General features: G+C 39.5%; 1 protein-coding gene across 3 annotated transcripts in view; it reads right to left on the reverse strand.

The window, feature by feature from the left end:
* Nucleotides 1-239: 239 nt before the first annotated feature.
* The window catches only part of LOC106566649 (solute carrier family 12 member 5), a 115,695-nt gene continuing 99,206 nt past the window's right edge, over nucleotides 240-16,728 (reverse strand). For 2 of the 3 annotated variants that reach the window (XM_014134884.2, XM_014134883.2), the window contains exon 26: nucleotides 9,978-16,594. In XM_014134884.2, coding sequence (XP_013990359.1) covers nucleotides 16,503-16,594 — 92 coding nt within the window. In that variant the 3' untranslated portion in view covers nucleotides 9,978-16,502. Of the gene's footprint in view, nucleotides 2,181-9,977; nucleotides 16,595-16,728 lie in introns of those variants that run through there. The other variant, XM_045693034.1, reaches the window with a different exon arrangement.

Consider the following 16,728-nt stretch of genomic DNA (forward strand, 5'->3'; position numbering starts at 1 on the left):
TTCCTAACCAGGAAAAATATTAGTCCCTAGTTAAGAATTTTGCACTCAAGGCCTCTCTGCATACTAAAGGGTCACCTTAGTTGTTGCATAATAGCTTACTGCATGTTGGCCATCAGACTTTGTGACCCTTTAAGGAGCTGTAAACTTCCTTTCACCATTCCACTAAACATTATCTAAATCTGAGTATACACAATAAAACATCGCAAGGAGGACTGCAGAAACAGTGTAAAGAAATAGTGTGATTGTAAAATGAGAGATACTTTATTAATAGAGTCATCAAATTAGTGTCAATACTCTGTATTATGTGAATGTGTTTGTGTCAATATTCTGTATTATGTTAATGTACATTGTATGAATGATATAATCATGTGGTTTTAGTGCCCACATCTGCAATTGTTTTTCTAACCGCAAAATTGTATTCATTCTCAGGTAATTTGACATAAAATGACCAATGTTGTACCACACTTGAAAACAAAAGCCCTCTGACCTCAATACATTTAACAGTCAGGTGTGTGAGGCTACTGTAGTCAGTATGTCATTACATGAGATGACACACTTTCACAAACCACTAAAAATAGACATATGGATTTCATCAGGCAGCGAGACACAGGCTTGCATACTATAACATCTTAAAATAAGTACAAATACAAACCCAATGGTTAATTTGGTTACAAAACCAAGTTTGTGTCCATAAAACCTCTCTTGTGTGGAATTGTAAAATAAAAAATTGCTAGAAAGAGAAATGGGTCACAGAGTACATTAACCATGAATGAGGATTTATTCTATTGCTAAACTGCATGATTATCTAATAAATTTAAATGTTTTACCGTCATTCAGCATTAAACTTATTTATACAACTAAATGCATAGCTAGCACCCTATGATGCTGTCGAATCGTCAGTTTTGATTTGACCATTTAGGGCCATCGGACAATCATAGTGAGGCGGAACATTGAAAAACAGCTCATCATCAAAGCAGAGGTCATCTGAAGGTGATGCGAGATACGGCAGCTTCAACACAAACCCTGTCAATATGCCCCCTAGTGCTGCCACTCCCATAGTGGAGAACACAGCTGCCACCTGGTAGAGGGCCTGTTCCCTGGCACTGCGCCCCAGACCTGGCTGCAGACCAGGGATCAACTCCTGGAGCTCCAGAAGCTTAGGATCTCCTTCCATAGGTGCCCTGTGGCTAAAGATCTCATACATGCTGGGTCCATACACCTCCTCAGTGGCTGTCAGGATGGCACATATCCCTGCGGCACAGGATATGAGTCCTGTGAGGCCATGCAGGTTGTGGATACCACACTGGTCCTGGATCCGAAGGTGGTGGGCCAGGAAGGGGCTGAGGTACTTGTATCCCAGCATGCAGGCGGTGCAGCCCATCACACCCAGCGCGTACGCAGCCGCAGGGGAGATCATCATGTCCACCGATGCCCCCACAGTCACCCCACCCGCCAGGGTCACGTTCTGGATGTCGGCCATTGTAATCTTGCCATTCTTGTTGAGCATGGCGGAGAGGGCGAAGGCGGTGAGGGTGGAGGAGCTGAGGCCTATGAAGGTGTGCAGGATGGCCCTGTGCTGGTCGTCTCCCTTCAGGGTTAGAGCTGAGTTAAAGGAGGGCCAGAACACCCAGAGGAACAGGGTGCCCATAACTGACAGGATGTCTGACTGGTAGCTGGTGTTCTCCTTGGCGTGACCCTCGTTCAGACGTGGCCTGTACAGGACAAATGTTGCACCCAGGCCGAAGTAGCAGGCAAACAGGTGGATGAGGATGGATCCCCCTGCATCGTTGATCCTCAGGTACTTGAGCACGGCCCATTCATTGACTGAGAACACTGGGACCTCCAGCAGGGCCATGACTAGGAGCTGCACTGGGCTGGTCTTTCCCAGGACAGCCCCAAAGGAAATGAGCACCACGGCACAGGCAAACTCAGCATTGATCAGGTTGATGACCCCCAGGTGGATCTTCCCAGCATGGCTGAACTGGAAGTAGCCCTGTACCAGGATGGCCCATTGGATGGCGAAGGTGGCCGTCAGGAAATTGAAGACCATCCCACTGAAGCCGTAGAGACGGAAGAAGGCCAGAAGGCACCCGAATCCAATGAAAATCATCACCTGAATGTCAGCAAAGTATGGGTAATCTCGGTACAGTGCGTTGTCCATGGGTTTAGTCTCATTGTTCTGCAGTTTAGCATTAGCATCGTTGTCATAGGTGACAAAGGCAGTGTAGAGGGCTAGGAGGAGAACCTCCAGGACCAGCACCAGGACAGGCAGTCTCACCCTCAGACTGGTGGAATGCTTTTTCATGCTGAGAGCTTTTTCAGACAAATGACCAGAATTGCTTTTCCCTGCCTTTATATCATCTCACCCTCGATAAGAAAGGCCTAGAACATTGCTGGAGTTTTTACTAAGACTGGTGTGCATAGACCACACCCCCTTCATAGAGCAATGTTACTACTTGTACTTTGGCCTTTACAATAAACCATCTCCCAGGCATTGTGTGGAAAGCTACTCTGAAGTATAGTTTACCAAGTTACCAATTACTTCACACTGGAAAAAGTTGAGCTACATAATGCTACCCTGAAGATAATTATAGTTTGTTTAATTAAAGTTACTCTGAAAAAGCAGATCACTATATCAAAACTACCTTGTGAAAAACTATATCTAAATCTAAAATGTCATATAATACAAAGTTAAGAAACATGACCGCAGGAACATCACTTTTAACAGTTTTTTTTAAAAACAGTATTAACAGTGTAGTGAGATTTGTGTGACAGCCAGAACGTGAGCGTGTCGGCATGCCCAGCGGTCATTCACTACTGAAAACACTATCAACATTTGAATGTATTAAACTGCCAACAAGCTACTGCAAAATGTAGTTGAATTACATGTTGTGGTACCATTCCCCACACTTCTCCCAGTCAGAATCTGTTTCGCAATTTTACAACACAACCTTCAATAAAATTATATCATGAGCACAGATGGTATACACCTGACTTCAGGATGATCATTGTAAATGAGTGTGTCACAGGTGTGATGAATACCCTTGAGTACTATGCATGCTTCAGCCAATGCGCTCCTAATTGAGTCACTGCTAATTGATTGATTCATTGAGAACTGTGATTGTCTTCCTGTTTTTCCATGCCTGTTTATAACCCTTGTTTCGGTCGTTTGAGATGTGGCTGTGTTTGGGAGGGAACCTGCGGTTTCGTTATGAGAAGTATGATGTGACAGGTGATGTGACAGGTGATACCCTGAGTTTTAGGTAGTTGTAATGCTTTCCCTCCACCAGCACAGAAACCTGTTTTTATTTTATTTGATTGTACAATTGTTTTGTGTGATAGCCTCCCAGTTTTGTGCAAAGCTAACACTAACTAGTTTATTTATGAGAACTGGCCCTTCCCATGTTCTTCCCCTGAATCCCAAACTTAAAGAACCTTTGTAAAATGGTATAAATATGATTCTGAACTCCCTATGCTCTTGGTGTAAATCTTGGGTTGTGTAGTTGGATCTATGGTACTGAAAGGAGTTTAGTCATCACAGCCCCTCTCAGCCAGGGTGTGATGTGTTTCCACAGAGTACAGCATAACACCCTCATGATCAAAACATGGCATAATCACTTTGTTAAAAAAGATTGAGGACTGTGCATGCATTCTTACTGTGCGTGGCCGCTAAAGGAAATTCTCCGAATAAAATACAGCTAAAAGAATGTGATAAACTTTGATTACTGTTTTTGTAGTGCTACATCTGGGGCAGTGTGAAATGGTTAAAAGGAAAATATAAAGTATTGATTGAATCCTCAATTCATCAGTCTGAGAGGTTAGCATTATTCATGTATAGTGAACAAAAATAAACACAATGTGCAATAATTTCAAAGCTTTTACTCAGTTACAGTTCATATAAGGAAATCAGTCAATTTAAATTAATTCTCTGGGCCCTAATCTATGAATTTGACATGACTGGAAATACACATACGCATCTATTGGTCACAGATACCTTAAAAAAAAAGGCAGGGGTATGGATCAGAAAACCAGTCAGTGTCTGGTGGGACCACCATTTGTCTCATGCAGCGCGACACATCTCCTTTGCATAGAGTTGCTCAAGCAGTTGATTGTGGCCTGTGGAATTTTGTCCCACTCCTCTTCAATGCCTGTGTGATGTTACTGGATATTGGCGGGAAATGGAACACGCTGTCGTACACGTCGATCCAGCACATCCCAAACATGCTCAATGGGTGACGTGTGGTGAGTATGCAGGCCATGGAAGAACTGGGACATTTTCACCTTCCAGGAATTGTGTACAGATCCTTGCGACATGGTGCCGTACATGATCATGCTGAAACATGAGGTGATGGCAGCGAATGAACGGTACGACAATGGGCCTCAGGATCTCGTCACGGTATCTCTGTAAATTCAAATTGTCATTGATAAAATTCAGTTGTGTTTGTAGCTTATGCCTGCCCATACCATAACCCCACCGACACCATGGGGCACTCTGTTCACAACGTTGACATCATCAAATCGCTCGCCCACACGATGCCATACATGCGGCCTGCGGTTGAGGCCAGTTGGACATACTGCCAAATTCTCTAAAACAATGTTGGAGGCAGCTTATGGTAGAGAAATTAACATTCAATTATCTAGCAACAACTGTGGTGATCCTTCCTGCACTCAGCATGCCAATTGCATGCTCCCTCAAAACTTGAGACATCTGTGGCATTGTGTTGTGACAAAATTGCACATTTTATTGGCCTTTTATTGTCCCCAGCACAAGGTGCACCGCCAAACTGCAGTCAGTTCAAGACCCTGGTGAGGACAACGAGCACGCAGATGAGCTTCCCTGAGATGGTTTCTGACAGTGCAGAAATTCTTTGGTTGTGCAAACCCAGAGTTTCATCAGCCGTCTGGGTGGCTGGTCTCAGACGATCCCGCAGATAAAGAAGCCGGATGTGGAGGTCCTGGGCTGGCGTGGTTACACGTGGTCTGCGGTTGTGAGGCCGCTTGCACTTACTGCCAAATTCTCTAAAACAACGTTGGAGGTGAGTTATGGTAGAGAAATGAACATTAAATTCTATGGCAACAGCTCTGTTGGACATTCCTGCAGTCAGCATGCCAATTGCACACTTTGAGACATCTGTGGCATTGTGTTGTGTGAAAAAACAGCACATTTTAGAGAGGCCTTATATTGCCCCCAGCACAAGGTGCATCTGTGTAATGATCATGCTGTTTAATCAGCTTCTTAATATGCCACACCTGTCAGGTGGATTATTTTGGCAAAGGAGAAATGCTCACTAATAGGGATGTAAACAAATTTGTGCACAACATTTGAGAAAAATCTGCTTTTTGTGTGTATGGAACATTTCTGGGATCTTTTATTTCAGCTCATGAAACATTGGACCAAAACTTTACATATTGCTCTTTGTTCTGTGTATATTACATGGGTGGAAAGAGTATTGAAATACACTATATATGCAAAAGTATGTGGACACCCCTTAAAATTAGTGGATTTGGCTATTTCAGCCACACCTGTTGCTGACAGGTGTATAAAATTTAGCACACAGTCATACAATCTCCATAGACAAACATTAGCAGTAGAATGGCCTTATTGAAGAGCTCAGTGACTTTCAACGTGGCACCGTTATAGGATGCCACCTGCCATCAAGACAGTTCATCAAATTTCCACCCTGCTAGAGTTGCCCCGGTCAATTGAATGTGCTGTTATTGTGAAATGGAAACATCTAGGAGCAACAACAGCTCAGCCATGAAGTGGTAGGCCAACACAAGCTCACAGAACGGGACCGCTGAGCTCTGAAGCATGTAAAAATCGTCTTTCCTTGGTTGCAACACTTACTACCGAGTTCAAAACCTCTGAAAGCAATGTGAGTTCCAAACGGACTCTGGAAGCAACGTCAGTTTGCTACATGAGGCTTATTTATAATGTTTAAGTTGTTATGAATGCACTGATGTAAGTGGACGCACGTTGTATTTCGGCTACTTGAAAAAAAAAGATTTGCCTGTTGTCATAGCGATAGATCGAGGACTCATCGATGTAACCCGTTTTAGCTTGGACATTGCCATTGAGGGCTTTCATCATTTTAAAGTAGTCAATTGCATGGGGATTCCTATGAGTTGGGTGCAATTAGCCAATGAAGAAAAGGAACATTTAAAATGGAGATAGCCTCAATGTCACTGCCCATGCTGTGTCATATGTTATAATGGCACAGATGCAAAGATGAGGCCTCTATCTATCTCTATGGCCTGTTAAAACTCATATCGGCCCTCTCCGTGGCTAGAAAATTCCCACCTGATTTCACCTCACCTCCTCCCCGCCTGCCTTCCATCTTTGAGACCCGAAGACATCTATTTCCATTGTTAGAGCTGTCACTTGACTATCTTGTCAATATAGACAATCGTTGTATAAAGGCAGGTTGTTCTTTCCTCAGTGTTGTTCAGTGTTTGTGGTGGCATGGGGCGGCCCAAGTCCTTTATTCCTTTCCTTTGTTTTGGGTGATCTGACGATCAGTGCTATCCAGGATCCTTGGGACTCCCCTACCCTAAACTTAACCCCTACTCTTACCCTAACCATAACCCTGATAACCATGATCTAACCTTAACTCTTACTTTACCCTTAAAAATTGTAACTTCAATGGAGTAGGGATGTCTAGTACTGCATGTGTCACAGAAGTTGTCATGTAGAGAAGAGGACCAAGGCGCAGCGGGATTGTGGACACTCATGTTTATTAAAGGAAACATGTAAAGCATCCACTTGAACAAAAAAACAATAAACAGTACTTACAACGGTAACAGTGTGGCAGGCTCAAACCAATGCAGTGCACACAAACAACCACCCACAACCCCAAAGAAAAACACACACACCTATATAGGACTTCCAATCAAAGGCAACTCAACACACCTGCCTTCAATTGGAAGTCCCAATCACCCACACAACATTTAACAAACACAAACCACCTGCCACATCCTGACCAAGACTAACACAATACACCCTCTGCTGGTCAGGACGTGACAGCATGTTCAATATCCTAGTTTATACTAGCTTGTTTTTGATATTGTATAGGCTACTTTATATTATGTTATTAGTTATGACACTGGTTAATCATGTCTGTGTTGTATCTGTGTTGTATCTATCCTTTAGTGTCCTCCAAAACCACAACATAATTTCAGAACCTTACCTATCATACCTACCTGCCTTACAAGCAATACCATATCTCCTTCCTACCCCTCAATGTGCTCCTGTGTTCTTTTCTAGTTTATAACTACTCTGAACTGGAAACCGTTCTTACAGATGCACCATAGTGGCAATATCACTCCTTAACCTAGCTTAAGATACTGTCCACCCTAGTCCTTTCTTTAGTTAGTATAATTACATTTTCTTTCACTTGAGTAAAATGTGTGTATGTTTCCTTTATTTAACCAGGCAAGTCAGTTAATTAAGAACAAATTCTTATTTACAATGACGGCCTACACCGGCCAAAACCAGACAACAGTGGGCCAATTGTGCACTGCCCTATGGGACTCCCAATCACAGCTGGTTGTGATACAGCCTGGATTTGAACCAGGGTGTCTGCAGTGATGCCTCTAACACTGAGATGTAGTGTCTTAGACTGCTGCGCCACTCGAGCAGTCTAAGTACTCAGAGTAAAAGTAATTGAGTTACTTTTGATATAAAAACATTGACCTTGATAATTGGCTAATTCCGCTAAGGTTACCTGAATGTTCTTACACAATCTTTTCCATGCATTAAATTGAAAAAGCAAGAGGAAATTAATGTAGTACGAAAAAAGTAGTTGCACAAAAAAGTTGCACAAAAAAAACAAAGGATTTGTCAAATATACTATTAACATTTGAAAATAACTTAAACATTCAAAGCTATTAAAACGTATTGATACATTTAAAAAAGCAATACAAAATAAAGTTCATTAAAAAAACTGCCTGACTTCAAAATACTTTCATAAATAACAGCCCGGCTTCAGAGCCATACGAAACATACTTTACGTATTTCTGAGCACCTCCAAGATTTAGACAGCAATGAAAGTAGGGAGGTTAGTCTAGGAGGATGGATGGGTGTAATCCGTGACTGTCTAGCAATCCAAAGGTTGTGTGTTTGAGTCATGTTGGCATAACTGTAGAATTTTAGCAAACTTTTATTCTAAACTTAACCCAATACATCTAACCTGCTTTGTAAATTCACACAATTTTTATTACAACCGTTGTTTAAGTTCCCCTAACCGCCAACGTTAATTCTCCCCGTAATTCTCCTTTGTTGTTACAGCGCAACAAGCAACCTGTTCTCAGAGAAAGCTGTATAATACTATACATCCTCCAAGATGTATGATAAATTGTCATCCAATTTGTATGCTATAGAGACCCACAGTGGACGTATCATAATATCCATAAAACCTATTGATCAAACAGGGAAATGGTTCCAATTCTTTTTTCATCATACATTTTTTAGGAACACTTAAAATATGGGCTATGTTTCGTGAAGGATTACACTAGCGTGACGTTTTGATAACCATGTAAATATCCCTCAGACAATGTGACTTTTATCAATATAGTCGGCTCTATTTCCTCTCAGATTCAAAAAATTATAATTGGCATAAAAGTAGACATCATGCAAAATTACAAATCCCTGCAAGCTCCTGCACGTCATTTCTAGCTTACACCTTGGCTGACAGGCATTGTGTCTATTTCAAACTTGTACAAGACAGTTCAAGAATTTTACATTTAAATAAATGTTGCCAATTTATTCATTACTACATTTAGATAACATTAGATAGTCAATCCACAGATTCTTACCTTTGCCTCGATTCGGCAGTCTCATCCAGATCATCGTGGCATTTGTAGTTCTTTATGATCGCCACATTAAAAGCTAATGATCATTTAATTTTGGGGGGTAAATACAGCCGAATGTATTGATAATATTCACCTTGTCCTAAAGAGATTTACACGGTTATCAAAACGTCCCGCCAGGGTAAGCCTACACGTGCTTTTAAAATCCCCTATGGGAAAAATGAATGGTGGGAAAATGATTGGAACCATTTCCCTGTTTGACCGCTAGGTTTTATGGGTATTATGACTCATACTGTGGTTATTGTATGACTGAGTAAGACGTATGATACTATATGATGATGCAAGTGTCATATGAAAAACAAGGTCTTCTGGTGCACTTTGTCCATAAGAAAAATATGCCTACAATCTTTTGAGCTTTGCTTGGTGAGATAAGAACACTTGTCATAACAGTCTGAGTTTAAATAGTGCATTGGGGTGTGTCTGCCTAACCTGCTTATGCTATTTCATAATTTTTTCAAACAGCTCTATGATAAACATTTAATCTATAACAATGTATTATTATTATATATTTAAAAATTACTACTTTTTCGTGACTTCCAATTGGTAGTTACAGTCTTGTCCCATTGCTGCAACTCCCGTACGGACTCAGGATAGGTGAAGGTCGAGAGCCATGCGTCCTCCGAAACACGACCCTACCAAGCCACACTGCTTCTTGACACACTGCTCGCTTAACCTGGAAACCAGCCGCACTAATGTGTCGGAGGAAACGCCGTACAACTGGCGACGGGGTTAGCGTGCATGCTCCCGGCCCGCCACAGGAGTCGCTAGAACGCAATGGGACAAGGTCATCCCGGCCAACCAAACCCTCCCCTAACCCGGGCGATGCTGGGCCAATTGTGCATTGCCTCATGTGTCTCCCGGTCGCGGCCAGCTGCAACACAGCCCGGAATCGAACCCGGGTCTGTAGTGACGCCTCAAGCTGACTGGAATGGTCTCCTGCCCCCTCACATATAAAAGTACTGTTTCACTCCCAAAGTATTTCTCTGTCTAGAAAATGTCACTGGACCAAAGAAGTTCATGAGTGTTTTTAAGCATTTAATATGCTTTGAACTGTTTAGTAAGACCCTCAATAGTTTGGCTATAAACAAAGAATACGCCTGCAAGCAAAGTTTTAATAAAATGACTTCAGTTTATTGCATTTTGTGCAGACAAAACTATAAAATGGTTTGAGGAAACCATTAGCCATTGATGTATACGCCTTTGACATGGTAAAACAACACAGTAAAACAACTGTTTATATATCATTATTGAACACAATAGAGAATACATAGTTCTATATCTGTAAAATATTAAACTTGCATTGACACACAAATTAAACATCTAAGCTCTACTTTGATAATTACTGTTTTATTTACAGATGTCCCATCTTTATTCTTCGTCTTTTCGTTAAATACAATGTCCTCTCTCAAACAAACACATGCATACACATACACCCACACACACTGCACACACAGACATATCTGAACACGCCACTACATTTTTTTCTACATCATCACTCTTGTTCCTCGGAGAGGGAACATAAATTTGTGAACACAAAACAATTACTAATCAAGATAGCTATTCATAGATCTACATAAAGGTCTACATTTAAAAATGCATTACAATGCTCTTATGGACCAAGTATAAATACAGTATCATACGTGAAGATTTAGAAACACTAGCTTTTGTTTTTTTCTCCTGCTTGCGTTAAGTGCTCACACTTCTCGAGATGATGAAGGAATCATGAGGGTTGCACAAAAATTCAACCTTCTAAAAAAAAGGTGGCTTATTCAACATTAATACAATGTGTTGAGGTTTACTTTACTGTCATGAAAACGGCACATCTACATGCATATACTAGGTTCTAAAGTCTTAGGAAACCAGAATAGAGAACACACAGTAGTCCATTCTCAGTAAAAGCTACAAAATCCCCCTCACACTATGCAGTCCTCAGTTAAAACAGCAAAACAGTTCCTTGCTTAATCAAGAATAGGTCTGTATGAAAAATAATTGGTATTTTAGAAGAATATGGGTGGAAGTGCAATACAGCAGTTGGAGCTTGTACATAAAATGGCAGTTTTTTTCTTTCAAATTCACCATATAGTGCACAGATTTTGACCAAGTCCAAAAGTGCCCAACATTGCAAATAAAGGGTGTCATTTGAGACACAGATGTAGAGGAAGGTTCTACGAATAGAATTATGGGTCTAGATTTCCTTGGACTGAATAGCCCTTCACAAGGGTTATGATTGATTAAAGTTGTATTTCCCCTGTGACTTTTGATTACACTGAAAGCCGCTGACATAATTGTATTGGGGGCAAACTCAGTGTTGCAGTTAAATAATTTCATAATGATTCATTTTCAATCTAAATCAACATGTATCAACAATTATTGAGCAAATGTGCACAGTAAGACCATTGCAGTTATATTACCACTGTGATTTACTTTTTGTGGCCACAAATTCTTTACTTAAATTGTAAAATAAATAAATAAAAATAAATTAAATGCTGAATATTAAATTGCAGAAACACACTGCAGTATACATTACGTGCATGCATTAAACCAATCACAATATTCACAATTGTGCACATATGCACTAGAACTATCACAGTGAAAAGCCTGTCCCTGCTTTGGACTGACACAAATAGCCTCTCAGCAATATAACATGTTGGATTATAAATGAATAAATGGTCTAAACAAATTGGCCGAGTTTATTCAGGTTCTTTTACAGGGTTGTAAACAGAAGTGCATTCCTGATGCACACTTTCATAACTTCAATGTAGTCTGCGCAAGTAAAGGTCTAATGTAACAGGGTAAGGATACATGGATTTGAGAGCCCTTTTCACACCCTGTTTGTTAAAAGATTTAGATTATCTGACATCTTTTTTTACTCAAGAGAAGGTTTCTAATGTACACTGAGTGTACAAAACATTGCTCTTTCCATGACAGACTGTCCAGGTGAAAGCTATGATACCTTATTGATGTCACTTGTTAAATCCACTTCAATCAGTGTAGATGAAGGGGAGGAGACAGGTTAAAGAAAGATTTTTTAAGCCTTGAGACAATTGAGACATGGATTGTGTATGTGTGCCATTCAGAGGGTGAATGGGCAAGACAACATATTTAAGTGATTTTGAACAGGGTATGGTACTAGGTGCCAGGGGCACAGGTTTCAGTGTGTCAAGAACTGCAACGCTGCTGGGTTTTTCACGCTCAACAGTTTTCTATGTGTATCAAGAATGGTTCACCACCCAAGGACATCCAACCAACTTGACACAACTGTGGGAAGCATTGGACTCAACTTGGTTCAGCATCCCTGTGGAATGCTTCAACACCTTGTAGAGTCCATGCTTCGAAAAATTTAGGCTTTTCTGAGGGCAAAAGGGGGTGCAACGCAATAATACGAAGGTGTTTCTAATGTTTTGTACACTCAGTGTATATTTCTAGGGCTGTCAAACAATTAAGAACATTTAATCGAATTAAATTGCAGGATTTGCTGTGATTAATCGCAAATTCAGAATTAACTCAAATTGAGCAGTAATTTAAGATTTTTTTATAGAAAAAGCATTACAATAATATTGACACCTTGATTTTGTCCAAACTAACGGTAAGCAAAATTAGGTACATTAGGTATATATATTAGGTATATTTATATATATTAGGTATTTTGAACATTTCCAGACAATGCAATTAATTAGTACACTAAAATTACAAAGAGTTAACTCAAGTTAACTCTGACAGCCCTGATATTTGGGACAGGATACTTGGGAAACACCTGAAGGATGGTAGCTTTACTGCAACAATTCTGTCACTGACATCCCTCTCCCTTCTAGAGATGGAGTCATCAAACATGTGAATATAATACCATACTGTAAAGGTCTCTCTGGCCTCTGCCAAAGGTGGAAGCCCTGGTTTTGTTGTCTTTGATAATATTAATAACTACCACAGTCACACTGCTGGTGAATCAGTAGGTTGGTTGGTTATAAGGGAGGATTTTATGTGTCTATAGAAACCACATATCTAAGAACCATATGTAGCCAAACATACAGATGATCTGCACAACGGACATCCATGTGCCAACACACAGCCATTTTCCAAACATAGATATTCTAGTTCTATAGTTCTATGGCTCCAACACTCGTCATCTCATGTACCCAATAACTCCACACACAAAAAAGCTATGGATCTACTTGATTCGGAAGATTGCAGCATTTGAAACTTCAGCTTCATGCAACAACAATAGGCTCAGCAGTGTACTCCCAAGCCCGGATAACATCTTTCAACCATGTCAAACTGTAGATTTTCTGGATGGACACAGCTGAACTTTGCTCATATTCGGACAAAATATATGTCCAAGAAATGTCTTATGTTTTAGGTTTACAGTAGGTTTGAAATGCATAGATCCCCAGTTGACACAAAAATTCATATTCCAAATCGCCATATCTTTTAATGTTTTCAGTAGTTAATTGATGACTGAGGCCAAACATATTGAATACATTACTAGTCTCCGTAGGCAGGCGGGTTGCCTCCCCCAATGTAAACAATGTTCCTGCTGTGTCTGGGTTTTCCAAGACTAAACAATTACCTATTTTGAGCTTAAAAGATACACTTTGGACAATTTACTTTATGCATTACTCAATCCAAATAAGAGTTCAGCGAGAATAAAAAGTAAGAAGACCATATGAAACTACTGTTACAAACACCATGCAAACAGGGATATAATACATTATTTTCAACCGTCATCTTTCAGACAAGTCATATCATATTAATATTTTGAGTTACTGTATATACATTATAGTATTTTAGATTTTATTTAAATAGTTATATATATACTGTATAGCTAAATATTTCCAAGATTATATTATTTTGATTGTAGGTAGTATTTGTGAGACAGTAAGTGTGCTGAGTGAGGATAACTATTTTCCACTAACTTCTAGAAAGACCCCAGACCTAATCACCTCTTCCCCAGCTAAGAGCTGTCAACAAAACTTGCTGGTGTGTCTTACTGGGATCTAAGGGACCAGTCAAACACCTAAAAAGGTCAGTCCCCTCACCGATTTCAGCATATTTTAAAATCTATTTGGGAAACACCTAAATATTTTATATCTCAAATAAACTCATTATATTTTCTTTATCTGCCCTCAGAACTGCCCTTAGATATCTAGTTCAAATTATTGTTTCAGGTCTTCAATCTAAACTTAATATTGAGCAATATTTGTCAATGTTGGTCCTCAAGTTGGCTGCATTTGCTCCAACTAAATAATGCTCAGTGGAGATGTTGTTTGACTAATGTCAGCTGTGAATTCTTTTGAATATATATTTTCTCTCACAAAAACAGCATCATGTCAACATCAATAGTCAGTTAACAACTCCATTGACTATGTGATTTGTTGGAGCAAAATGTAGCTGACTGTTGAACCTCAAGGACAGTGTTGAAAACCACTGACTAGTGTCAAACAACCCTGCCTTGCTATTCAAGTCACCCCAACCCTGTATGCCCTTCCTACTCCCCCATATGTTTTTGGTTCAATATTTACACATGGATCAGTATAGCAGCTTTTGAAATTTTACAACCTCTATAATATGTCATATGTTAGATAAACGATATCCTTCACATACATTTCAGTGCACATCACACACAAAATATCCAGTTTCTACGTAAACTATTCAATAAATAAAATTCAATCATTTTCTTTTGAAAACAATATAATACAAAAAATAATTGAGTTATTTATATAGATAGACTTTATATAATATATCATATGTTTCTACCACATGGTAAACAGTGCCCTCCACTGCACAGAAACTAATATGTGAAATACTTGCAAATATGAGGTCGACCTGTATGTACACATATGTATCTATTTCCATATAATATTTGTTTACAAAAATAATTAATATGATTCATGTATTAGTTCAGGATTGATGCTTTAGACATGACCTTGTAAATGTGCAGAACTTAGGAATTGACAGTAATATTATATTTAGCAAATAAATAGCTGTGCCACATTGAAAATAAATTATGTTTCTTCCCATTCTAGTACAAAGTCGTGAAGATTCGCAGTAATGCTGGGTTCAAAACTATTCATTCAAACCAGTTGTAATTTCACTGCTAAATTCCACCTTAAACATAGTCAATTCAATACACAGTTTTGCCTTGGTACTACAAAGAGGTTTGTATCAAAAAGTTATTTTCATATGGCACAATTTGTATGTTTGTATTTGGCAAGAATTATAGAATTCACATTTCTAGACTGGAATTAGTGTAAACCAAATCATGATGAAGAAAAACATATGTATTTACTAAAAATATATCAATGTATCACAAACATAGTTTTCTGAGTGTCTCTAAATTAGCAATTCACATTTTCTTATGTAAACTACTACATGGTAAAATATTGAAATGTTTGCCATTTGGTATGATAGTATTAAACAAATATAATTTTGTTTTAGATTATAACACAGTAGTTTCTTGCAATTATTATCTACTTTATATCAATACATTGTTCACGGTTTCTTCACTGTTATAACAATAGTTTATGTCACCTAAAAGTCTTGTCAGCACTCGCAAGGTATAGCTAGTAGTAATATGTATTAAATGATTGGACAAAGGACACTATTTACAGTAATCAGCTTTTTGGGGGGGGTGTCAAAGGTTGAGGTCATGATGTGTCTCTTAGCAACTTCAAATATTTCATTGTACTGTTTCTTCACAGTATCAAAGTATAAAAAGCCAGGGTTGTGATCAACACCAACTCCATCATAATTGAGTCAGTTCAATGACAAATTAAATGTATTCAATTCATTAAGTACATTTCAAATACCGCCTGTGAATTGACTGGTATGAACTCTGTTCCTCTCTCCTTCCTTCCGACTGTAATATACTTCACTGCTGCTCAGGTGTCCTCAAGGTGACAATCCATAGGAAGACATGTTGCTGATGACTGATGAATTCTCGACCCACCCTCTTCCCTCAATGACTTCAACACATCATATCGTACATAACATAAAACAACCAAATGCACAACAAAACACATATTAACTGTATTCTCAAAATAAATGTATGCATAAATAAATAAAAAGTAAAACATGAAATAGACCAGCAATGAGAATATATCCATCATTCTCTTGCAAGTAACCCACATCCCTACAAAAATAATAAGAAAAGCAACAAGATTGACAGACAGATCAAATAAAACACAAGGACAAACACAACAAAAACATCTGACCTCTAGTTTGGGGAATAATTTGTCTTTTGAATATGTCCACTCCTCTGTATGAGAAGAAACTCATGTGCCATTTGACATCTAGTGATCTGATAGCCATTGAAGAACCTAAACAGGTTTGATGCCACAGCTTTCTAGATGATGAGAGGAGCAGACATGATGCTGGTAGAGGTGATTGAGAGTAAAGTAGAATTCAGCTGGTGCCTTTGGGGGGGGGTACTAACTACGTAGTGCAAAGTGAGCTGATATGTTATGGGATGGGTTTATGTGTGTGTGTGTGTGTGTGTGTGTGTGTGTGCGTGTGTGGGGGGGGGGGTGTTGGTGGGATGTGAGGGATGTGACTGAAGTAAAGGTGCAGGGAGAGTGGAAGCAGGGGCAATAAACCATTAAGCTGCAAGGTGAAGGTGTGTGGATTTGATTTGAGGTCTCTCAGGAGTAGATGGTGATGACCTCGCGTCCACCACCACGTACTAGGAGGACCCGGTTGAGACCCTCGGTGAGGACTTCCAGAAACTCCATATCTGAGAAAGGATTAGAGTTAAGGAATAAGCAAGTTTTCACATCTGGCTTTTGTAGCCTATTCATGCTAGCTATCCTGTTGAGCCTTTTGGTTTGACTTACATTTATGACAGTAGAAGCTACGTATTGTTATAGT

Source organism: Salmo salar, chromosome ssa13 (genome assembly GCF_905237065.1).
Source record: "Salmo salar chromosome ssa13, Ssal_v3.1, whole genome shotgun sequence".
Taxonomy (NCBI): Eukaryota; Metazoa; Chordata; class Actinopteri; order Salmoniformes; family Salmonidae; genus Salmo; species Salmo salar.